The 25536-nt window shown below is 44.9% G+C and overlaps 1 protein-coding gene across 4 annotated transcripts in view; it reads left to right on the forward strand.

Moving 5' to 3' along the window:
* Positions 1–263: 263 nt before the first annotated feature.
* Cc2d2a (coiled-coil and C2 domain containing 2A) overlaps positions 264–25536 on the forward strand; it is an 83741-nt gene continuing 58468 nt past the window's right edge. Inside the window, exons 1-10 of one of the 4 annotated variants that reach the window (XM_028892928.2) lie at positions 264–467; positions 4054–4274; positions 7089–7149; positions 9695–9778; positions 11999–12122; positions 21312–21400; positions 21729–21830; positions 23036–23137; positions 24052–24225; positions 25292–25454. In XM_028892928.2, coding sequence (XP_028748761.1) covers positions 4258–4274; positions 7089–7149; positions 9695–9778; positions 11999–12122; positions 21312–21400; positions 21729–21830; positions 23036–23137; positions 24052–24225; positions 25292–25454 — 916 coding nt within the window. In that variant the 5' untranslated portion in view covers positions 264–467; positions 4054–4257. Of the gene's footprint in view, positions 468–527; positions 629–4053; positions 4275–7088; positions 7150–9694; positions 9779–10423; positions 10678–11175; positions 11896–11998; positions 12123–21311; positions 21401–21728; positions 21831–23035; positions 23138–24051; positions 24226–25291; positions 25455–25536 lie in introns of those variants that run through there. The other 3 variants (XM_037209003.1, XM_037209004.1, XM_037209005.1) reach the window with 3 other exon arrangements.

Consider the following 25536-nt stretch of genomic DNA (forward strand, 5'->3'; position numbering starts at 1 on the left):
CCTCCTCCACACAGCATGGACCGCCATGATTCTAAATCATTCTACTTGTGAACACTTTCTGTCCTCTACCCAAAATGCCATGCACCCCAGGGACATGAGTCAGGGCACCATGCTGGGATCCTGCTTCCTCTCTGCCTAGCTTCCCAGTGGCTTCTCCTTTGTCTCTGTTCAGCAGGTTATTTCCCTCTGCTTGCCCAACAAATGCATATTCCAGGACTTAAAAGTAAACTGTCACTTTAAAAGAAAAAAAAGCCGCCTAGTGACCTTCCTTGGGAACCGGTTGCTAAGCTGGTGTTTTTGTCCTGAGACTGGCAGCAGCTTTGCAGGGAGCAGCCTCCCTTATCCCCAGCACACCCCTTCCCCCATGTCTAAGAGATTCTCTGGCTTGACCCAACTGGTCTCTCATCACATCCCTCCAATCCCAGAAAGTTGGAACCTGCAAACTGCGCTTTGTAGAGTGGATTAAGGTAAATCAGTTTTCAGCGGAACCGGGGCTGCTGTCCCTGTGTCCTGCTTTCATCTCCTTTCAGTTCCGGCTTGGAGGTCAGCCCCTCCCTGGGTGCCATGAGAGCGGATGGAATACCTGGTAACTCTAGGGACTCTGGTAGTTTTGCTTTCTGAATGGAAAGTAAGTAAGTAGGGACGCTGCAGGAACAGCTTTGATTTCAGCGGCTGTCTGGTGTTGGGCTTGCAGGGGAAAAGCCAGCTGGTGCCGTCCTCTCTGGCCAGTGCTGCTGAACACTGGCTGCATGTGGCTTTCAGGCCTTTAGTTTAAACTGTTCCAGGGGTGGGAATGAGGAGTACTCAGTGTTGCAAACTTCATTTTTCTTGGTATTAGACAAAGAGCTCTGAACCATAGGGCTGAGGGCTGCCAAGCTCCAAGGAAAATCTACCGGGCTGTCAGTTAAAGTGATTGCTTTCTTCTTTGCAAAGAGGTGCTATGAAAAGCTAATAAAATCTAATGGGAAATACGTACCTGCTATTGCATTTTCTACAAATGTTTCTGCAAATTAGTGTAATGCCAGTATAATATACAGAGAGAAGGGAGGACTGTATATGGATAGAGGAGATGTGTACATACACACATACATAGGTATACATAGATTGATCTAGATACAGATATTTGACCTAGAGTTCATTTACAGATCTAGAGTTCATGTACAGAGTCATTCATTTGAGTTTTTATAGAGCATCAATAATGCAGCAGATGATGAATACAACTTAACATTATACAAAGATGACTTAGGCCAGGTCCAATGCTGGGAGTTTACTGGGGAAGCAGATATGTGAACAGATAATGAGAGCACTGTCAGCTAGTGCCCAAAGAGATTTGTAAATTAGGGCCTAGAGCTCGATGAACAGCGGGATGGTTCCAGGGAGGAACTTCCAGAACTCCCATACCACCGGTGGGGCCAATGCCATGGGGCACAGCCTGTGTACAGACCTGCACGCTGCAGCAAACAGTGTCATATCCATCTGACTAAATGACTGCACACAGCCATGTCACTAACCTTGTGCTCTAGAAGCTGTGGCTGGAAGCATTTGTTGTCACGTCATTAATCATAAAAGAAGGCATGTGACAGCTCCTGCAACGCCCCAGCTTTTGATGGGAGGGGCGAGAAAAGCCCCTTGTCTCTGAAGAGAGAAAGTGAGCATGGGTAAGAGGGCAGGAGGTTCCAGAAACACTTTAGATAGGCAAAGAAAAGCCTGGCTGGAAGAAGGAGACTTGATTATCGCCACCATGGCTTAGAAAGTAAGGGGAGTAGGGCTTCAATACCAGAAGACTTAGGATTCTCCTCTGTCCCCCAAGCTCTTTTGCCCCTCTCTAGCCCTTCCTCCCACTTTCCCTCTCAATCATGACCTCTTCTTATGACCATTCTGGTTTTAAAAAAAAAGACCTTCTAGAGCATTGGTTCTCAACCTGTGGGTCACGACCCCTTTTGAAAATCAAATGACCCTTTTGTAGGGGTTGCCAAAGACCATTGGAAAACACAGATATTTACATTATGACTTGTAACTAACAAAATTACAGTTCTGAAGTGGCCACAAAAATGATTTCATGGTTGGGAGTCACCACAACCTGAGGAACTATATTAGAGGGCCGCAGCATTCGGAAGGCTGAGAACCACTGCTTCAAAGAGACATGGGTGCCTCTCTGTTCAGCTATCAGACTATTAAAACAATGGACTCTAGGAATTGGATTGCCTCCGTGTCTCATGTTCTGGTACCAACCTTAGGGAGGATTTGTGTCCAAGAAAGCCAGTTCTGGCAGCTTGGCGGTCACCTTGTAGAAGATACTGGGGCGGAGACAATGATGTGTCAGTGATGGGCAGGACCACACACGACCAAGACTGCTTAGTGATGTATGTCTCCTGGTACCTTCTACTCAAACCTGAACTTCCTGTCAGGACCCTGGAAGATGGTCTTTGGGGTCACTGGACACCTTTGTTCCATTTCCTAATGCAGATTGAATAAATCCCCTTTCTCAGATCTTTAGTTAGCCTAGTGCAGGACTGGTGGACAAGCCTATCTTATTAGGGTTGCCAAGGCTCAGGTTTTGACCCTAACTCTGGCAGCGTTTTTAATAATAAAACCTACCAATATAGGGAGCCTGGTCTATGACAGGCATTTTATTATATATATATATATTTTAGTATGGAGCCCATAATAAACCATCACCCCTTGAGACAGGAAGCAAGATTGTGACGTTACAGAATTGGCAATATTACTCCAAGATCACACAAGCTGGTGAGAAGAGGAAAATTGAACCCAGGTCTATACTATTTTTTTCACAAAGCCCTCACTCTTTAAAACCATAATTTCTTTGTGATAATTAATACACTATCCTTTGAGAGCAGCTATGATTGGGAGATGCCTCTTTCTCTCAGTCCTCTGCATCCTGTAGGGTTGTCACGGGGTCCCGGATGTGACTCTGATTGGCTGATTTTTAGAGACTGCGGTCAGATAACAGTGTGGGTACTTTCCTTTAAAAATGTGCTGGTTTTCTGTACTGTGTAAAATAGATTATTGACCTAGGGATGTCTATGCCCTTCCTCACTGCTATAGTATTTGTGGCTTTGCATTGTAAGTATTTTCACAATAAGGAACTAGTATACAATAGTGATGGTTACCTTGTTCAGCAAGACTTAGCTCAAAGAGTGTGGTGCCTGGGACTGGGGAGAACTTGGAACCACCAAGTGCCAAGGTCAGATTGTGAATGTGAGATTTGAAAACTGTGACTTTGAGCACATCACATAATCTTTCAAATGTTAGTTTTCTTGAGTCTTAGTTGGCATATGTACTACTGAGAACTGTGGGAATGAGCAGAATGTATGTGAAGAGAATGCAAAGCTCTAGTTCCACAAACCAGGGCTCTTATTTTGATATTGTCATAGAATGCATTAACAAGTGGCCAAGGCAAATGTTGATGACAGGGGCTTATTAAAGCTGAGTCGTGTTTATTCATCTTTTCTGAGCAGCAGTGTTCATAAGAAAGATAAATTTTGGTGTCATTTGATTTCCTTCAAAACTCATTCGAAGGTAATGATCGGGAAAGAATGGGGAGAGAGAAAACAAGTCCATTACATTTGTCATTTTCCACTTCTACTTCTTTCTTCTGTATATGATTTTTTTTTCTTAATTTATGGAGAGTCTGTTTTCCGCTTACTAAAACGCTTCACATTCTTTATTTCCAGTTCCTAAGGACCGGGGGTGTCTGTCAGAGCCATCACAGGCTGAGGCCCTCCTTGTATGTTTCCTGCCCCCCTCCAATGCTCCCCACCCCTTTATCACTGGGTCTGCTTTTTTCATCTTTTCCCTTCCACTTGAGCTTTCTGAGGGGTCTGTATGGAAGACAACCGCCTTGCAGATCGTTTGTGTTTCATTAACGCACTAATTCCCTGGGAGGGTCCGAAAACCTTGAACACCTGGGGTGAGCTGCTTACCTGGCCCAGGGCAGCTAAGATTTGCCTCCCACCGGATCAAGAAAGGTTTAAGATTTGTCAGCCCTGTGCCTAATATTTCTCCTCATCTTCTCTCATTTTATCTTCACAGCATCCTAGCGAAGCTTTGAAGGACTCCAGAATGTGCCCATGAAAATGGATCCAAACAGCAATTGAGCCATTCCTTTGACAATACACATGCACTGTCTCCTGAGTGGCATGTGCAGAGGCTGTGGGGACAACATCACACCAAGTGCAGTTCCTGCTCTCTTGAGACTCAGTTCTAACAGTGATGGGCAGACACTGATGTACAATTATGAAAGCAGATTGGTGGTAAGTATTATAGAAAAATAAGTCATTGTAAGGTACTTGCAAAGTTCTTGGTGGGTTAATAACACAATGGGAAAGTTACTGTATAAAGAACTCTTAGGAAAGAGCCCCCTGAAAGTGAACTGTTACCAGAGACCCAAAGGAACTGTGGAGAGGGGGGGGGGAGAAGGAGAGAGAGAGAGACTGTCTGTCTATCTGTCTGTGTCTACGAGTGTAGCTAGCTTCTGAAAGAAAGTCCTAGGTAGAGGAAACAGTGAGTGCAAAGGCCCTGAGGCAAGAAGGTCCAAGTTCAAAACCAGCCAAGGGAACTGTAAGGCTTGGACAGATTTTGGATTTCACTCATTAGGCAAAGAAAAGTCATTGGAGGACTGTAGGTGATGGAATGTCATGATCGTACTTAATTTCCAACCATTCAGCCTGGCTTCCATGTAGAGACCACTGGAGATGAGCAGTGTGGAGAGCAGAAGAGTCAGGAGGTTCCCAGGGCAGTCCGCAGGAGAGACAGGAGAGAGATGATGGGACTTGACTTGACAGTGTTAGTAGCAGACGTCTCAGGGGTATAGCCCCTGGACACTACTAGAAGGCTGGCAGATTTCTGGGGGATGGGATGCTGAATTAGCCAGGGTTTCCCAGGATAGAGATCTACTGGGGAATTGTCTTCCCTGACTCTGGAGACTGTGAAGTCCACAGTGAGCAGTCTGCAGGCTGGGGACCTTGCACGTTGATAGTATAGGACAGTCCAAGTCTGATAGCCCCTGACCCAGGGAAGCCAATGGTGTCATTCCAAGTTTAAGGCCAAAAGTCTGAGATGAGGGTGTGGGAGGGGGTTGGGGACTGGTGAGAGTCCTGGTACCCTAAAGCCAAAGGGCTTAGTTGTCAGAAGATGGAAGCATCCTGGCTCTTAGGAGTTGAGCGATAGGCTAATTCTCATTTTGTATTTATTTTTTTTTTGGGGGGGGTCTTGGATAATTAGATGGTGCCTCTCATTTTGGAAATGGTTCTTCTCCCCAATCCATTCGGATTCAAACACTGATGCAACTTTAGAAATATGCTCCCAGACACACAGAACTGTCGTAGAATATTAGTTTAAGATGTGCTATATTCGTTTATGCTGTGAAATATTTGTTTAATGATGCAAAGACATTTTGCATTCTTTTATGTTGCATTTGTTTAATTCTGTGAAGCTGTGTTACTTTGCCTGTCTAAAACACTTGATTGGTATACTAAAGACCCGAACAGTCAATAGCTAGGAAGGAGAGGGATAGGTGGGGCTGCCAGACAGAGAGAATAAATAGGAGGAGAAATCTAGGCTTAAAGAGTGAGGATTGAGAAAAGGATGAGAGGAGGATTCCAGGGGCCACCCACCCAACCACACAGCCAGCCATGGAGTAAGGAAAGAAAGATACATAGAATAAAGAAAGGTAAAAATCCCAGAGGTAAAACATAGTTAAAGAGAAACAGGATAATTTAAGTTAGAAAAGCTGACTAGAAACAAGCCAAGCTAAGGCCAGGCATTCATAAGAATAAGTCTCTGTGTATTTATTTGGGAGCTGGGTCCCAGGTTTTTAAGTGTCCCTTGATCTAGTCAAGTTGACATGTAAAGTTATGACAGGGATGCTGTATCATAGGAGAGTGAAAACAGCTAAGGATTACTGCCAGGTAGAATGGATTTTTTTTGTACAATGGGAAGGCCACAGCACAGGCTCATTAACAAAGGCCAACGGCTTCATTTAGGGCCAAGGGAGGTAACCAAGACACAATCACAAACTGGGTTCTAGCTTCTGAGGAAGTGTCTGGGCTCAGGGTGTTGATTTGGGAAAGATCCCTGTATACATGGTATGTCAGGCCAAGAATTAAGACGAGATAGTCAGGGCAGCGAGAACGGGCAGAGCCAAAGCTCAGAGCACTCCAGCATTTGGTGCTGGGGAGATGAGAAACCGGCAGAGGTACCAGAAAAGGGCAGTCGGTGAGTGGCATGAAGACCAGGAAGGGACCTGTTCCAGGAGCCAGGGAAGAAAGTGTTTTGACAACATCCTGAGGTTCAGTACTTGAGAAAGAGAACTGACCATCAGACACAGCAATGCAGGAGTCATTAACAGACCCCAACAAGAGCCGGCACAACGTGTACTAGACACTGCAAATGTACCCAAGATAATAAACATTAAGAAAAGAGGGAGTGTTTCTGGGGTGTTACTAAAAAGGCTAAAAAAAAATAGAGCAATGCTACAAAGAGAGAAGTGAAATGGAGAGAAGGCATTTTTGTGTAAGGAAAAGACAGGTTATTTTTCAGTCTGGGAGGAATAAGCCTGCAGAGCAGGAAGAAATGACTGTCCGGGCAGCAGAATTGGGGTAGGAGATCATAAGATCCTAGTCCTGGGGAGGGAAATGATGGGACCCAGTGACAGCCAAGGGATGGGCTAGGTGAAAGTGGAGACCACAGCACAGCAGCAAGTGGAAGCAGAGGAGTGCTGGGACCCAGGGGGGTTACGGAGGTGAGGGGATTTGGTGCCCTCTCCAGTCTCGTCTCTCTGCTCCTTGAAATGAAAAAGAGATTGAAAATTGAGACTTAGAGGGCAAAAAGAGAGGAAAGCCAGAAATGGTCCTTTGCAGCTGACTTCCAGCCAAGGCCCGTCTGCCCCCCAGCGTGTAGGGGGCAGAGAACTGGCATCCCTCCTTCTCTTACTTCCCCCATTCCTGGGGTCTGCAATACTTGTGGTGGACAGCTCAATCATGTGGATAAGCTTCAGTCTGCCTGCACCAGCAGCAAGAGACACTGATGATTTCACTATGCCTGACCTCTTCCTTGTCCTTTCTCAGTCTGGAAACCATCACAGCCAAGATGAATCCCAAAGAAGAAAAAGTAAAAATAATTTCAGAGGTAAGTCACTGCTTGGCTTCCCCTTGGAACCCTTTGTGGGTAAGGAAGTTCAGTCTGGCAATAAAAAGCATGTATTGCTTGTGTTAAAAAGTGATGCTTCAGACAAATGAAATTCTGCAGAATCAGTTTTGAGAACCAGAGGAGGTATGGGGAGCTGTGCTCTGCTGGACAGTTGCTGGACCCATGAAATGGTGACAGAAGTTCTAGAGTATTCAGGTAGAGGTGAGACCTCAGGGTACCTGCAGGGTTGCATAGCCTTCATCAGAAGTGAGGTCCTAGCAAAGCTTGCTTGGCTGTGACTCAGGGTTGCCTTGCTTGAACATGTCCAATCATTCTGCTGGTCTGTGATTGACTAGGAACAGCCACTCGGATTCTCCAAGACAGAACAATTTATTTAAAAAAAATACACCCCTAGGTAGATTTTAGTTCATTTGCATACTAAATTATCATTTGTTACATCTGCCAAGTACAGAGGCATCCTTGGGCCAAACTTAGTTGAATTGAACATATGCCAGAACACCCACTCCGGGTGTTCTTTCTCTACCTTTGTTGGGGAAGGAGGCAGATGATGAGGGTTGTGCAACCTTGCATAGCCTGGGTCTCACCTCTACCTGGATGTTCTGGAACTTTGGTCGCCATTTCTTGAATCCAGCACACAGCAGTTCTCACTGTAGGATACTGGGCCCAGCTCAGAGAACTCCAATTCTAATCAATCTAACCACTTCTGACAATTGTAGGTTATGAATTCATAACCTACAAAAACTCAGACCAGACAAGGGAAGCCACCTGCAGTGGAAACTGCAGCCCACTTAGCGGAGGCCAGATCTCCCCAAACCCTGACTCCCTTTGAATTAAGGCTCGTGGGGTTTCGAAAACAGAAAACAAAGCCTGCGGGCACTTTTTGTTTTAATTTATTTTTATTTTATGTGCATTGGTATTTTGCCTACATGCATGTCAGTGTGAGGGTATCAGATCCCCTGGAGCTGGAGTTACAGACAGCTGTGAGCACAATGTGGGTGCTGGGTATTGAAGCTGGATCTCCTGTAAGCACAGCCAGTGCTCCTAACCATGGAAACATCTCTCCAGCCCCCTGAGGGCACCCTCAATAACATCACACAGATTAAGCAAATTGTCACGTGCTTGTGAGCCACACACACCTCTGTTGTTCATTTAACAGTCTGAGGTGATATAGCAGTGACAAAATCCCTGTAGCTTCGAGCATCCCCATAACTCGTACTGGATGCTTTCCCAGTGACTGAGGATTAGGATACTACTAGAAAACAAAAGATAACCTAGATTTCTCAATGGTTTATTCCAAGCCAAAGAAAACTAAAAATTAGACTTTGAGCCATGCCTGCCCACCTGGACCTTATCATCCTCTTGGGGATTCTCTGAACTAAGAGCGGTCCTTCACTGGCAGGTCTGGGGAAAGGAGTGAGGATGAGGCCTCTACTCAGAACTCCGGATAGACAGAGATCATCACAAAACCAAAAGCCTGAGCCAAGCCCATTCTCTGGCTGGGATCTCGGCTCTGTCCCCTGGAACTGACCTCTGCATCTTCCCTCAGCCCAATAACCGAGGAGAAAGGGGAATAATAGTGGCATGGACCAGTCATCTGTATCAGGTTGCTATGAAACTTCACATCACTAACATCCAGGCTCTGCTTTCCAATTCTGCTTCAGTGGATTTGGTGAGGCAATAAGAGCCTTGATGTTTCTGTTTGTCTATTCATCTATTGTTGAGATTGCCTTACTTTATAACTCAGGCTAGCCTCTAGCTTTCTGTATAGCCCAGGCTGTCGTGGTCTTCCTGCCTCAGTTCCCAAATTCAGGAATCTCAGGTGTTTACTACATATCCAGCCACTTTGCAGTTTCTTGTTCACTCAGAAGTTCTGATGCCAACATTTATAAAAGTGTATTACTAGGAAATGTTAAAGTTAGAGCACCTTGGAGATTTGAGCTCTAACCCCTTAGGTATAAAATATACAATGCATAATATGAAAAGACAACGTGATGTTTACACTTTTTCCTTTCCAAAAAGATCTGCTAAAATTCCCTGCAAGTTGAAGCTCTGCTAATTTGACTTATAGTACTGTTTCCTTTCTTCCTTACCTGGCTATCAGCCTGAGAAGCAGCAAATGAAACCTCAAACATGAGTTCGCTGTCTGTCCCTGCCTCTCCATCTGTCTTGGAAGTTTCACTTCATTGTCACCTTCCTTAGAATGAGAGTGGGGACCACACTGTATGTACACTATTGCCCTGGGACTTGGTACGCAGTAAGTGCTCAATAAATGTTGAAAGCATGAATGAGCATTTGCAACAATACCAATGGGAGCTTTAACCCCATTTCACTTACAATGCCTCAGTTAGAGTGAAAGTTCTCCACAGCCTGCCTATTTTGAGAAGAGTGACTGGTGGATGGCCACTTAGATTTTGTTAACTGTCCCTTTGCTCAACGCTGTGGTAGTGGGTGGTAGAGAAAAGCTGAGCACAGGGAGAAACTTAATACCTGAAGACTATCTTCTTTTCTTTGTGTTTTGACAAAGGAGTTCACTGGAGAGGATGTGGATGCAGAGGTGGGAAGACAGAAGAAGAATTCAAAGGTCCAAAGACAACAGAGAAAGAAAAAGGTAAGAAATGATGAGAAACTGTGTCTGCCCATGCAGAATATTATTGATACATATCACAGATGGGAAGCCTGCCTGTACCTCTGGGAAGTCACACAGAGCCCTCTGTGAACGTGATCTTCATTGTCAGCTTGACACTCAGGGGAAGAGGGAACCTCAACCAAGGAATTGGCCTGTGGGATGTGTGTGGGGCATTTTCTTGATTAATAATTGATGTAGAACGGCCCGGCCCACTGTGGGCAGTGTCATCCCTAGGTAGGTAGGCCTGGGCTGTATAAGAAGAAGTAAATGAGCATGACCCTGGCAGCAATCCAATAAACAGTGTTCCTCCTCTGCTTCAGTTTCTGCCTTCGGGTTCCTGCATTAACTTCCTGCCCTGACTTCCCTTGGTGATGATCTGTTACCTGGAAGTTCAAACTCTTTCTTCCTCAAGTTGTTCTTGGTCACAGAAATAGAAACTTAACTAGAATGCCAACGCAGATAAAATCCCTCCCATGAGTAGCATCTCTTGACTTACTCCTGGAAACAGTGAGGCAGGGATGTAGGTGGATGGTATAATGTGTGAGATGCTGGTAGGGTGTATAGAGAGACATAGCACTCCAAATAAGGCTATGGCCCATATTAAGAGTTTTTGTTTCTTTGTTTTGTTTTTGTATATGTGTTATGCTGTCTCTTCAGGCTCTAGGAAGGAGGAAAGCCCCTGATTTGAGTGCTGCCACTGATGGTCATAGACTATAATAGGCGGTAGATGGCAGTGCAGGATCACAAATCTTAAGAGACTCCCGCTTTCTCCTACTCCAAGTCCCAAATTCACAGTTAACTCCTGTCTCCCCAGCCTGCAGTCATTTCTCCCCCACCTCTCTGCAGGAGTTTCCTTCCTCCGCTGGAAGCATCCCTGCAAGGTAATTCAATTCCCTTAATACGAAGCTGCTGTCCTGGAGAAGAAAGGCAAGAAAGGGACAGTTATAGACAAGAGACTTGCCTGGATTAATTGTTATGCCAGCCTGGGAGGGAGGGAAAGGGGAGCGCCATTTTGAGCTAGCAGTCACATGATGAGACTGCCAGGAGAGGGAGAGTAGACCTGGGAAGTGGAGAGGGCACTGAAAGAGTCAGGGACCAACCTTCCTGCCGGCTCCTGGGAACTCGGCCTGTTTCCACCAGGGAAAGCGGGCAAGACAAGCGCCTTCTACCTTCCCTACAGGCTGAATCCAGCCACAGGGGAAGGCGCGGGGGACTGAGGAGCTGCCAGAGCACAGGAGCCGACCACTCTCTGCCCACTCTAGACTAGGGACACCCACAGCCGCAGAGTGTCCTGAAGCTCTTAGGAGTTCAGCCTGTGTGTTGTTCTGCAGCCTGGGGGGGGGGGGGGGGAGACGGGGGGGGGGGGGGACCGTGTGGTATCAGATAAAAAGTACTTTAGAATCACTTAGTGAGCAGAGAGTGACCAAAGATGAAGCTGCCTGGCATCTTCGGACTGAAAGGGAAAGCCACAGGCAATGTAGCAACTCTCGGTGGCTGAGTTTCCAAAGCCTGATTTCATAGGCATCCTTGTGTTCACTTAATCTGCTCTAGAGCCTTGATCCCAGCCACCGTTTTATTCAGATGCCGCCATCCTTCTGAGTGATCTGTTTCCATCAGGATCTCTGTGCTGCAGTTCTCCTGTGCATAGCCATGGGTTTAGAGATAGGGCAGAGCTGTGGTTCCCAGTACCTAACAATGCTTGTACAGAGAAAGTAGGGATATGCTTGCCCAGGGCTCCTAGCCAGGCTGAGCTGGCTGTGAGCTTTAGTCAGCCTGGCACAGAGGCATCCTTACTAGCCCTGCTTCCTCAAGACTTGGAGGAAGATACCACAGTCTATTCTCAGGGGCATCCCGTGTGGAAACAGTTATCAGCCCACGTTAGCCAGTGACACTTGAACAGGCCTTTCCTGTCTATTTGGGGTTGGAGGTGAAGTATTCTTTTGTGATCCCCTGCATAGCTTTAAGCTTTTTCTCCCTAGCAAATGTGAAAATTGTCATATTTCGGGATGCCTTGACCACTATGATGGGAAGCCTCCTAGCAAGCACTCAGGCTGACTTCAGTGACCTGAGCAACAGGGTCACCGTGCACAGCATGCAAAGTACTAAGGCGCAGCCCTTCTACAGTGACCCCACCATGTCTTAAAAAGGGGGGCTGAACTAGTTGAGGTCCGGGCATCTCAGAAACCTCTCATCTATTCACAGCCACCCGCCACTCCCCCTGAGGAAATGGTGTCAAACAAATTCCAAGATGGTGGCCAGCAGGAGATGGTGGAGGAAGAGCCTGAGACCAACCTCCTGAGCATGACAGCCCGGCGGGGACCCCGGAGTGAGTAACTTGCTTGCATTCGGCTGGTAGTTATTAACTGCCAACCACAAACCCAGTGTTGAGCAATATGGGGCTTGATTAGGAGTATTGTTTCTATGTTTGACCAGGGGTAAGGCTGTCTGAATAGGACAAAGCAAAAGGGAATGTAGCAATTCTCAGAGGTTGAGCTTGGGAAGCCCCTCTTTAAGGGGGCTCCACTCATTTCGCCACACCTCTGTGGCTCAATTTCTAGGGTAGCACAGACTAGAAGATAAGACACACAGTTAGGGGGCTTCGCTATATCCAGGAAAGGTCGACGGCAGTAACTGAAGTAGAAATGGCACAGATAATCCAATATGTCAGAATTCAAAGGAGAGTGACAGAGACGAGACACACGTGTGAGTAGAGCAGAACAAGCATCATACTGAAGAACGGAGGGGAGTTTTCAAGGCCACTCACCCTTCACAACACTTACACTCATCCGCTGCACACTAACTTTCTACTTCCGGGAACTGTGGCAAGGAGGCTGGGGAGGTGGCTCAGTGGGAAAAAAGCACTTAGCCATACAAATGTGAAACCTCGAGTTCAAATCCCTAGAACCCATGTAAAAGCCAAGCATGGGAGGACATATCTGTAATCCCAACACTCCTAAGTCAATACCTCCTATGAGTGGAGGTATCCCTCAAAGCTCACTGCTCAGCTAGCCTGGCACACAGATGTGCAAACAACAAAGACACCCTGTTTCAAACAAAGTAGAAGGTGAGGACAGACACCTGTGGTTTGTGATGGGTTCACTGAGGCAAGCTCACACCTGCACTCAGACACATAGATGTGCACACACATATGTAAATATGATTTTTTTTAAAGAGCCTTGGGCAGTCCTTGGACTTCACAACATTTGTCCTTGTCCATACAGTGAGCGTCTCTCACTGTGAGCCCACTGTGGGGAAAACCACTGCCCTTCACTGGAGACCTTTCTGGCAAAGTGGATTGGATAAGAAATGTGCACAGTCCTTATGCTGGTGCACTGTGGCAGAGCTGGGGAGTGGAGTAACCATTAGACATCAGAAGCCTTTGGAAGCAGCCGACCTAAGTCCAACCCGAAGAAAAGTGTGGCTCCAACAGCATGGAAGCAACATGCAATTAGAGCTGCCGGGAATCCCAGAAAAACAGACTAAGACTGACCCCCAAACAGCTGGTCTTTTTTCTACATGCCTTTGTCCACTTGTGCGGCCCTAACTAAATATCACAGATTGTGTGACTTAAAATTCAGAAGCATATTTTACTCACTGACTGCAACACGGGGGTCCCTTATTACCCGATAGAGTTGCACAAGGGTGGTTGGTGGCTCCGTGGCTTTGACTTAGCAACGGGGCAAGTGGGGCTGCCATGTTCAGAGGAAACGGGCAGCAGGAAGGACTTGTGTGAGGACCAGTAACCAGGAATAATGATGGAGAATGTGAACCGCTTCTTGGGTACCCAGGTGGACATGGATTTACAGACATGGGAATCTGGTGGTTGGAGAGAGGGGCTGGGACTGGAGAAGGCTTCCTCAACCTTTCATCTAGAGCAGTCCTTTCTCCCCCCCACAATACATACAGTACATACCTCACCTCCTAAGCATGCTCCTGAAGGATGCTAGGAAAAGACTGCTCTGTTAGGACAGAATCCCCCTCATAGCAGACTCTGCACTGTGTCCACTCCATTGATTGCGTCATCCTTCAGTGCACAGAAGTTTTCGAAGTTTGATGTAGCCCCTCTTATTATTTTGCTGTTGACACCTGAATTTTTAAAGAGATTTTATTTATGTATGCGAGTTCTCTATGTCAGATGAGAGTATCAGGTCCCCTCATAGATGGCTGTGAGCTACCATGTGGTCATTGGGAATTGAACTGAGGACATCTGGAAGAGCAGCCAGTGTTCTTAACTGCTGAGCCATCTCTCCAGCCTCCAACGCCTGTATTCTTAGTGTCATTCTCCAAGAAGTCGTGGCCCAATTCAATGTCATAAAGCTTTCCCCTTATCCATTTTGAGTTAAGTTTTGTTTATTGGGCAGAGATCCAATTTCGCCTTTAATTTATTAATTAGTTTAATTATTTACATTGTTGGGGGGGTGCATTTTGTGCTTTGGCACACATATGGAGATCAAAGGACAACTGTGTGAATCAGTTCTCTCCCTCCACTCTAGGTCCCAGGGATAGAACTCAGGTTCTATCAGGCTTGGTGGTAGGGGCTTTACCTGCTGAACCCATCAGCTCCCAGTATCTTTCTCTTGTCTTTGGACATGAGTTTTCCTAACTCCATATGTTGAATACAGTACTTTCCTAGAGAATGGTCTTGGCATATCTGTTCAGGATCATCTGACCATTTAGTCATGTATTTATTGCTGGGTTCTCTATTCTGCTCCATGGGTTTATATTTTGGTCTTTATGCTACTACCATGCAGTTTTGATGATGTTAGCTTTGGAGTGAGTTTTGAAATTAGAAAATGAGAAGCCTTTCAAAACTGCTTTAGCCATTCACAGTCCTCTGATATTCCTTAAGCACGTTAGCATAGACATTTCTATTTTTGCAAAACAAAAATCATTGTGTTTTTCACAAGAATTGTGGTAAATCTAGAGATGGTTTGGGTAGTACTGACATTTTAACAACACTAGGTCTTTAAATCCACAAGCATACAGTCCTTCCATTTATTTTTCACATCTTTAATTTCTTTCAGAATTTTGTTTTTTGGGTGTGTAAGCCCTTTACCTCCTTCATTGACTTCCTCCTAAATGTATTACTTAGTTTTCGATGCTATTCTAAGTAGAATTGTTTTCTTAATTTCATTTTGAGTGGTTTGTTGTTGATATATGCAAATACAACTGATTTTTATGTGTTGGTTTTGTATTCTGCAACTTTTGCTGAATCTGTGAGTGACTCTAACAAGTCTTTTGTGGCATCATTAGAATTCCTTTATACCAAATCATGTAATCACCAAATAGAGATCATTTGACTTTTAACATCTCAATCTGGGTGACTTTTTATTTCTTTTTCTTGCCTTGTTGCTTTGTGTACGAATCCCAGTATTACGTTGAAATAGCAAAAGCCAATATCTTTCTTTGGTCCTGATCTTAGAGGGGAAAAAAAAAAAAACTTTGAGAATTGAATATGGTTGAGGTTGTTCCTTCACTTTCTAGGTTATGAACATTTTTATACTGAAGAAATATTAAATGTTGTCAATCATCTTTTCTGTTTCAGTTGGGATGATCATGTGGTTTGGATCCTTATTCTGTGGTGTGTTATATCAGTTGCTTTTCATGTGTTGAACACTCTTCATATGACTCCTCCTGTCCCCTTTTTTAAATGTTATGGAGAAGTTGTATGTTTGCAATCTGAGCCTATGTGAACGACTTGTTAACTAGACCTAAAGCTAATGTTCCATAAATGAATTGTGAGGCTATTATTCATAACTACTTAACAAACATTATTTACTATATTTCATGGGTGAAACCTCCAATTTTGTGTTCTCTCCAGCCCTGAAATGAAGTTTCACATTCATGGATAATGCTGAGAAAGCTATGGAACTTTTTGGTTTATCTGAAGCTTTTACTCTGGACAGAAGAGCTATGAGTGTGTAGAGGAACAGATATATCAGATATGTCTGAAAATGTTAAGAATCTAAGACTGAGCCAGGCGGTGGTGGCGCACACCTTTAATACCAGCACTCAGGAGGCAGAGGCCAGCCTGGTCTCCAAAGTGAGTTCCAGGAAAGGCGCAAAGCTGCACAGAGAAACCCTGTCTCGAAAAACCAAAAAAAAAAAAAAAAAAAAAAAAAAAAAAAAGAATCTATTACTGTTTGAGCTAGGCAATGATGTAGCAGGCACCATGCTAAGGCCTTTACATATGCTGTATTATTTAACTTTCTAAGTAATCCTGTCCTCGGGCATTTTTTAGTAGATCAAGGTCTGGGGAGCGTTAACATGGAGGAGTGATGGAAGTGGGTCCCAGCTCTCATATGCTGACCTGTGTCCGTACTTGCTGCCTGTTGTATTGCTGTAGACCCACAGACTTAACCTGGGGTTATCTTTAGACTTAATAATTCAACCAAATTCTATAAACCTAGCAGTTGTGGACAGCCCATGGGGAACTCCTAAAAGGGGGCACAGAGCCAGTTAGAATCTTCATGGGACTGAAGCCAGCTGTTCCTGATCTTTTTCCAGAAAGAGTAACAATGTAGCATGAATATTAAAAGGTCTTATTAATAAAAAACAAACCCAGAGACAGGTATTGGGTGAATGCTGGAAGATCAGAGACACAGAACACAAGCCATGGCTAACCTTACCTTGCCAATTCCTCAGCTGATCTCATTTCCTCAAACTGGAAGCCTCTGTGTCCTCATCTGAATGGATCTCAGCTGAACTGCTGCTCAAAAGCCTAAAAGCTTAACCAGGCTCTACTTCCTGGTTTTCATGCCTTATATACCTTTCTGCTTCCTGCCATCACTTCCTGGTATTAAAGACGTGTGTCACCATGCCTGGCTGTTTCCAGTGTGGCTTGGAACTCTCTGCCTTCAGAATGCTAGGATTAAAGGCATGTGTGCTACCATTTTCTGACCTCTATATCTAGTGACTGTGCACCCAGACAAGTTTATTAGGGTGCACAATATATTGGGGAACACAATATCACCACATAACAGAGCCCCCTCCTTACTTCCAAAAATAACACATTTCCTATTGGATTGTTGTTGTTGATGATAGATTCTGCTCTGTATTCCGGCCTTGTTCTGGCATAGGTGTGCATGCTCACTTACCACTCAGAGCAGACTGTGTTCCACATCCTTCCCCTGGGTCTGTCCACCTAGATGGAAATGCATGATTCTTACCATGACTCTTTACTTCCTAAACCTCACATAGGTCTGAACTACCCATCATCACTTTCACCATAGGGCCTCACCTTGACTGTAACCTTCCATCACCTCACTATAACATTTGTACAGGTCTCCCAGTATTGTCAAGGTCAGACAACATTCAGAGACAGAGAGATCCACAACTATGACCCCATGGTCTCTCCCATGCACATGTCTGTGCAGTAAAACTTCTGGCTTCTAACTTGCTCATCTAAGATACATATGACCCTGACATTCCACATAAGAAAGAATTTCACTGACTGAACACCAGTTGCAAATCAAATAAGTGTCTAGTTTCACCGGGGTGGTGGTGGTGGTGGTGGTGGTGGTGGTGGTGGTGGTGGTGGTGCACGCCTTTAATCCCAGCACTCGGGAGGCAGAGCCAGGTGGATCTCTGTGAGTTCAAGGCCAGCCTGGGCTACCAAGTGAGTTCCAGGAAAGGCGCAAAGCTGCACAGAGAAACCCTGTTTCGAAAAACCAAAAAAAAAAAAAAAAAAGTGTCTAGTTTCAAAGCATGTGCATCCTTCATGAGTCCACCTCGCACCATCTTTTAACAGAGTAATGATCAAATGTCAAGTCATTTCTCACAAACATCTGTTTTTCATTTTCCATTCATTCTTGCTAGTTTCTCTGATTAAAGTACCACTCCGGAACCAATTTTTCAGTACTAGTAGAAAAGAAAATACAGTGAAATTTGAGTAAATGAAATAGATGATTTATTTTAGACATGCATTTTCAAAGTCATCAAGACCTAGAGACATAGACACAGGATACAAATTTTCTGATGTTAGAGTCAGGGAAGCTGCCTGAAGGAGTGAGGCTGGGTTACCGTGGAGTGTCTGGACAAGAGATGAGTATGCTAATCAAAGGAATCACACAACATAGTTTCAATGCCCTAAAAATCTATGCTTCTCTGATTTCATCCCTCCTTCTTTAATCCTTAGCAAGTGCTAATCTTGTATTTATGCTGGGAAAGACATTTAGAGGTTTTTAAGATTTCCTAATTCTGCTTGGTGGCATGTCATCTCCCCAACTAAAATGTGAGCAATGTGATGGGAAGACCCTTGGCAGATGCTTTTGTATCTGGTCATTGGTAATGACCCATTAGTCAAAAGAGAGTATATACACATAGCCATGGGGGGGGGGCGCATTACACTTTAAAAGGTACTTCAACTCATGAAGCATTCCATATTTTTAGGTAACAACGAGTTCCCAAGATGAGGATGTTTGGATCTCCCAGAAAGGGGAAATAGAGGAGATCTCCTGGTTGGACTGAGGATGGGCATGGGAACTTGAGGGATCAGGTTGGGGGGTGGGCAGAGGGGGAGAGTGCTGAGAGAGATGACTGGAAAGGGGAGCTTTACAGAGTCGGGTAGAAGCCTGAGGCAAGGAAAACTTCTACGAGTCTACAAAGATGACCCAGCTAAAACTCCTGGCAGCAGTGGATGCATAACTTGAATTGTTAATCCCCTGTGATCAGATTGGGGACTACCCAGGTTATCAGCAGAGAGCCTTCATCCAGTAACTGATGGAGGCAGATTCAGAGACCCAAGGCCAAACATTGGGCTGAGCTCAGGGAGTCCTGCTGAGAAGCAGGGGTAGGAATTATAGGAGCCAGGGGGTTAGGGACATCACAAGAAAACCCACATAAAGCAGCCTGGTTCATGGGAACTCACAGAGTCTGAACCAAAAACCAGGGAGCCTGCATGGGACCAACCTAGGCCCTCTGCATATATGTGACAGTTGTGTAACTTTGTGGGACTCCTAGCAGTGGGAGCAGGAGCTGTCCCTGGTGCTTCGGCTGGCTCTTGGGAACCTATTCCTCATGCTGGATTGCCTTGCCCAGCCTGAATACAGGGGGAGATACTTGATCTTATGGCAAATTGATATGCCATGGTTTGCAGGGGAAGCCTGTCCCTTTCTGAGCAAATACGGAGGAGGGGTGGATTGAGGCGGGATGGAGAGGAGGTGGGAGAAGGGAGTGGGAGGGGAAGAGGTTGAGGTAGGGATGTACTTTAAGCAAAATAAATGTCACCGTTATTTGAGCGAAAGCTGGTGGTAGCCATGACTGTTTCTTTGAGATACGTTGTGGCACCATTACTACCATGGTACCCAAGGAAAGCCATGGTGCTAATTCACTCCCTTTGACCTAGGGGTTAAGTACTTTAATAGTTGTTGTAGCACAATATGGAAAACAGTTACTTTAAACAACTGTGAATATTAAACAGGTCTCCTAAGACATCCCCCCACCCCCACCCAGTTATTCTGTTTCATTAGTAACCTTCTATACAGTCTCACACTGGCTGGGCTTGTGCTGACCTGGGAAGAGAATGGACTCACCAGCCTGAGAGGAGGCTGTGATTATATTTATGGGAAGATGACATTCAGAAAACAGCTCACTGCTGCAGCAAAGAAAAACCAGCAAGAACAAAGTTTCCATATTATCCTCATGTGCAGAGGATTGTTAGATGGCATGAATGAACTTACAGATAATGAGAGAAATCTAGGGCTAAAATATAGGCACTGTCACTGTACCAGTGTGACTGGAAGAATTGTTTCCTAGTAAACCCCTTAGCCTAGAGCAATGTCAGCCTTGTGTTCCCAGATGGCTTCCATACCTCTGTACTCTTTCCTATCATCTGTACTCCCTGTACCCCATTTCTTTCTTTATACATTCTTAATGCAATGCTAGACACTTTCTGTTTTTCTCTTTCCCTGGATAAGTGGCCCAGATATTGATGCCCACTGCACTCCAAGCTTCCCCCCTGGAAACTGCCAGCCTGTCTCCCCTCCTCACCTGTTTCTCTCTCGGTAGCATCACAAACTTGATGCCTCAGTCAACTCTTAGCATCCTCTCCTTCTCCTTTATTCTCTAGACCAAAGTCCTCCTGAGTATAGTTGAAGCACATACTACTCAGACTTCCTCAGGTTCTGACTCACTAGGTTTGGCTGTGACTCACTGTATTTAAAAGTTCCAGACCTGGCTGCTATTGAGAACCACAAATTGCATCCTGCATACCAGTCTCCATGTTGTTCTCTACTTTTCTTCTCCTCCTCCTCCTTCTCCTTCTCTCTCTCTCTCTCCCTCCCCCCATGTCTTTCTCCCCCTTTCTCTCCCCCTCTCGCTCCCCCTCCTCCTCTCTTTCCCCTCCCTCCACTGACCTTCTCTCCTTATGGTATCACCAGGACACCCTGGCTGGTGCAGCTTCTGAAAACACTACTGACATCGACTCTGCTCTCTCCACCTGCTTCAAGACTTCTACAGGAAGCCGAGTCAAGACTCCTTAGCGGGATATTAAAGCTCCCCATCACTTCACCCCTAAATCCTCAAACTTACCTGCTCCAGGTCCCCATTCCAATGAGCTTAACATTCTACCCATCAAACACCATCATATTTCCTATATTTCTCTCAGGACGGTATTGGGTTATCAAAGAACAGAACTGAGACCAAATTTTTTTTTTTTTTTTTTTTTTGGTTTTTCGAGACAGGGTTTCTCTGTGTAGTTTTGGTGCCTTTCCTGGAACTCACTTGGTAGACCAAGCTGGCCTCGAACTCACAGAGATCCGCCTGCCTCTGCCTCCCGAGTGCTGGGATTAAAGGCGTGCACCACCACCGCCCGGCGAGACGAAATCTTAAGCATTCTGTTTTCTAAATATGTGGTCAGGGAAGCCAGTCATTTGTCACAGGTGACCTCACTGTCTTCATCAACAATGACACCCAGTTTTGATAACACCTGAGCTTGGAGTTATCATCTGGTGATAATCCAGCGAGGATGCTGTGGAGACTTACATAACTCATTCCATACACAGTACTATACCCAACACATGATAGTTACATACCTGTTCAAGTGGTTCCCCTCTGTGTTCAGTAATATCTGTGATATGTACAATATCTCAGTGACGCAGCCAGGGGCTATGGCTAGGTCTTTAGGAGAAGGTTGCTCTAGTTGAAGAGGGGATTAAACCCTGAGACCTCAAATCAGCTACCCATTCACCCAAGAAGTGACATGTTGGAGTCCAGTGCTGACTAAGTCAGCAAGTATATTTGTGTGCCTGTAACAGTCAGGAGACACTCATTCTAGTCTTTGTTAAACCAGAGTGACAGTCCCTAGCGGGGCAGAGTTCTCCATGTCAGTCTCCAAGAAGCCAATGCTTATACTTCCACCGTCAAAGTGACTCCAGCACTGTGGCCTGTTTGCTTATGTGCAGATCTATACTAGCAAAATTACATCGCTTTTTGTATTTAATTCACCCCTGAGGAAAAAAATGTTTACAAGTAATTTTCCTTTATTTATTTATTTGTTTGTTTGTTTATGTTTAAGGCTTACCTCCCATCCCTTCAGCATCCAGAACAGGCTTTGCAGAATTTTCCATGAGGGAACGCATGAGGGAGAAGCTTCAGGCTGCCAGGGTAAGAGAGGCAGAGTGAATGTTCCCTTCAGGGCTGATTGTAGTTTTCGGTGGTTTATGTTGCCTGCTTTGTATGCTCCAGACTATGGAGCTAACAGCCAGTCAGTCTGTCCTTCAGGTCCTAAATGTTAACACACTTCGCATTGGCACAGATGAAAATTGCGCCGGAGAATGGCGGTCATTCCGCTAAACCATTTTCCTTGCTCTGATCCCTACCGGAGGGAGGGACAGCTTGTAATTGTTTCACTGACTTTTCTGTATTGAGATGGCAGCTAAGATTCTCCGATAATTGATTATATATAATAATACTTTCCTATTTGGTTTTTTAGTCCAAGGCAGAAAGCGCATTGCTGCGGGATGTCCCCACCCCGAGGCCCCGGCGCTTGCGCAGTCCCAGTGAAAGGGAAACAGAGACTGAATTTGGCACAGAGGTGAGACATGGTTTCTTTCTACTTTGATGTGAGGTTCCTCTACTGTCTGGCCCTGCTTTCCACTTCTTCACAATGGGACAAACTTACAAACGAGTTCTTGGTGTTGTTTATGGACTGAATTAGCATGCATTAACAGTGTTTTCGGTCAATAACAGATACATAGTAGGTCCTCTCAGGTGGGACGTTTCTTAGTTTTCTTCCTGAACTGGATCCAGGGCCTTGCACATGCTAGACAAGTACTCTACCAATAGCTTACCTCATTAGCCTCCCTTGGTATATGTTCTCTGAATATGAGCTGTTCTTACAGGCCTCAGCCAGAGAGATACAAATATTACAAAACCTGAAAAATAGCCCAAATCTGAAACAACCCTGGTCCCAGGATGATAACGGGACCTGGGGCTCAGTGAGAAGGATGGCCCTTGAGCCCTGGGTGCTATGCTGGACTTATGTCTTTCTTTGTAGACATCAAATGATCTTCTGTGAAATGAATGATTTGTAGATTTACAGAATGAAACAAGCCTTTTCATTTGGGGGTCTAAAGTTTTTGTTGTTGTTGTTTAACCTTAACAGAGCAGGGGGAAGTAAGAAAACATTCAACCTCCCCACCTACAGCTATATCTGAAGCCTGTGGTCACAGCACTCTGTAGAATGACAAGATTTTCAAAGACTAGAAGATAAGCTGTTAGAGGACCACTGTGGTTTCATTTCCGTGGCTGTTATAAAATCTCTGACAAAAAGCAATTTCAGGGCACAAAGGCTTATTTAGCTCATAATTCTAATTCATAATCCATCATTGTGGGAGTGAAGACATGAGCTTAGAGCATCACATCCACAATGAAAAACAAAGAATAAAGGCACAGCTCCTTGATTGCTTGTTTGCTGTTTATACTCAGCTAGCTTTCATATATAGTTCAAGACTCCCTGCCTAGGGGATGGTGCCACCCACAATGGACTTTGTCCTCCTACATAATCAACACTCAAAACACCCCCACACCCTAACCTATACATACAGACATGTCCAGGTGCCTATCTGACCTAGACTCTCTAAATCATTAAGACTCTCTTCCCAGATGATTGATTATAGTTTCTGTCAAGTTGACAGTTAAGCCAGGACAAAGACTAACCCTCAACTTAGAACACTTAAAATAACCTTAATTTCTGGATTTCTTTTGCTTTAATGTGTCATTTTTTTACTCTTTACAAAGCCAAGTAAAGAGGTAGGAGGGACTGTACAAGAAGATGACTCCCAGAGCCATGCAAGATTTAAGCTCCGTGGTTCTGCACAAAAAATCAAGTCGAAACCCCAGGTTAGAAATTCTGTCTTTAAAAATCACGTTTCTTTCTGTTTTTCAAAAATACCTAATCACAGATGCATATCTACACAGCTGACACCTGCTGCCGTGCTGCCTGCAGATGGGGGGTGGGGGTGGATTTCTACTTTTAAAGTCCTAGAGGCAAGATTACAGTAGTGCCCCATTGTGGAGAGGGAGGAGGGGTACAAGGAAGACAGGGAATGATGAGAGGGTGTTCCCCAGCTTTCGTGATGGAGAAGGAATGAGGGTAACAACTCAAAAACCAAAACAATAACTGTCGTTTGTTAAAAAGATGAAGAGAACCTACGTTACTATAGGTTATTATAATAACTTCTCATTATTAAACAAAATTATCTCTACATTGGTCCATAGAACAATGAATATACTGTTTGACACTTTAATAATCTTTCCTGGAATGCTTGCTTTTGTAAATACTGTATTTTCATGCTTACTGGGTTGTAATTACTCATTTTTTTTTTTTTTAAGTACAGCAGGGGAAAGATGGTTCAGCTACTAAGAACATTGACTGCTCTTCTAGAAGACCCAGGTTCAGTTTCCAATGCCCACATGGCCATTCACAATCATGTTATTCCAATCCTAGGCAATCTGATGCCTTCTTCTGGCCTCTGTGGGCACTGCATGCACATAGTGTACATACATACAGGCAAAACACTCATCCATATAAAATAATATTTTAAAAAGCAATTAGAACTACTTATTCTAAATACTCAACAACTGCCTCCTGATCTTGTTAAAATTTGTGACCTATAATTCAGTTAACCTTCAGCAAAGACAATACAGTCAACAGGCCTCCATGAGCTGTGTTAGCATCAAGCCAGCTGTCAGTTGGTTATGTGAGGTTCGTTCACTTTCCCCACCTAAATTGCCTGCTGTCTGTTTCTCTGCAGCCCCTTCCTGGCTTCCCCTCTGCAGAAGAGGCCTATAATTTCTTCACTTTCAACTTCGATCCTGAACCAGAGGAATCAGAGGGAAAAACACAAGTAAAAGGTGGAGGCAGAGCCCGTCAAGAGGACCAAGAAGGAGAAGAAGAAGCATGCGCACAAGAGAGAGCAAAGAAAACGGTATCTGATACAGTGATGGTGTGCAGGGGGAGCCTGGGAAAACAGAAGAGGGAGGAAAGGGGCTGGGGAGGAGCCTACAGCACCCCCACAGGACAGCTCACCCGTGTCTTGGTTGGAAGCAGGAAGACCACTATGGGATGAGAATTGACCTCCCTTGATTTTTCTGTAGCCTTTGACACAGCCCACACATTGGGTAGCAAGGGCCTTGATTAAATATGTCCATCTTTTCTTGTGAGGGAAGAAATGAAGTAGCTTGGTTTGAGGGTTTTCTTACTAGACTTTGCACAGTGGTTACTCTGCATTTCATACTTAGAGTGCTTGGATCCAGAAAGCAAATGAGACAGACTTGCCTCTCTCCCACAACCTGACAAGAAAGTTAAGTTTTTGTGCCAAATACCACCCCTGGGCATAAATTATGCTAGGTAACTCTGAGTTCAGGTTCTTTAAGGAAATGTTCTCAAATAAGCATCTTCAAAGGTTGGGAGTCCTGTTTGATTTTAGGATTACTGTTGTTTGGGTTACCACTTCCGAGGTACAGTTTTCCAGGTAGGTGGAATAGCAAAAATGCACCAATGAAAACCCACCTGTGAAATATGAAAGGTTACCTTCATCTGAAAAGAAGCAAAAGGGAAATACAGTGTGTGTGTGTGTGTGTGTGTGTGTGTGTGTGTGTGTGTAAATGTGGGTAGGGATGTGCCACAGTCCTTGTGTGTAGGCCAGAGGTATTTAGGTGTTTCTCATCACCTTCCACCTTGCTTAAGACAGAATCCGTGGTTTGTCCACTGTGTGTGGCAGGGTAGCTGGCCAGTGAATCTCCGGGCTTCTGTCCCTGCATCCCATCTCCCTGTGGGAGTACTGCAATTGCAGATACTCTCATTACACTTCTAGCTTTTATGTGTGCTCTAGGGACTTGAACTCGGTTCTCATGCTTTACCCATTTACCTGGAAAACATAATTTTGTCCTAAGATGTGTTAAGTTTCATGGGTTTAGTATTAGTAATTGTTTTCCCAAGTCTGCCAAGGATCTTGGTGTAACTTTTTCTTGTTACTTTTCAATGTTGTGTAGGAAGAGGAAGAGCTGCTTGATGGTAAAGATGCCAAGGACTTCCTGTTGGGCTTAGATCCCGCAGCCCATGACTTTGTGTCAGTCAGAGCCGCAGAGTATGAAAGTGCCCACGTTCGGCTACAGAAGGAAAAGGAAATCCTCTTCACACCTAGTCGCCTGACAGGTGCTCACCCTTTCTTCCCATGCTCAGCTTGGACACTTTGATTTCCTGCAGATGAAATATGCCTGACATACAAAGACCACCC

Source organism: Peromyscus leucopus, chromosome 10 (assembly GCF_004664715.2).
Source record: "Peromyscus leucopus breed LL Stock chromosome 10, UCI_PerLeu_2.1, whole genome shotgun sequence".
NCBI classification, from domain to species: Eukaryota; Metazoa; Chordata; class Mammalia; order Rodentia; family Cricetidae; genus Peromyscus; species Peromyscus leucopus.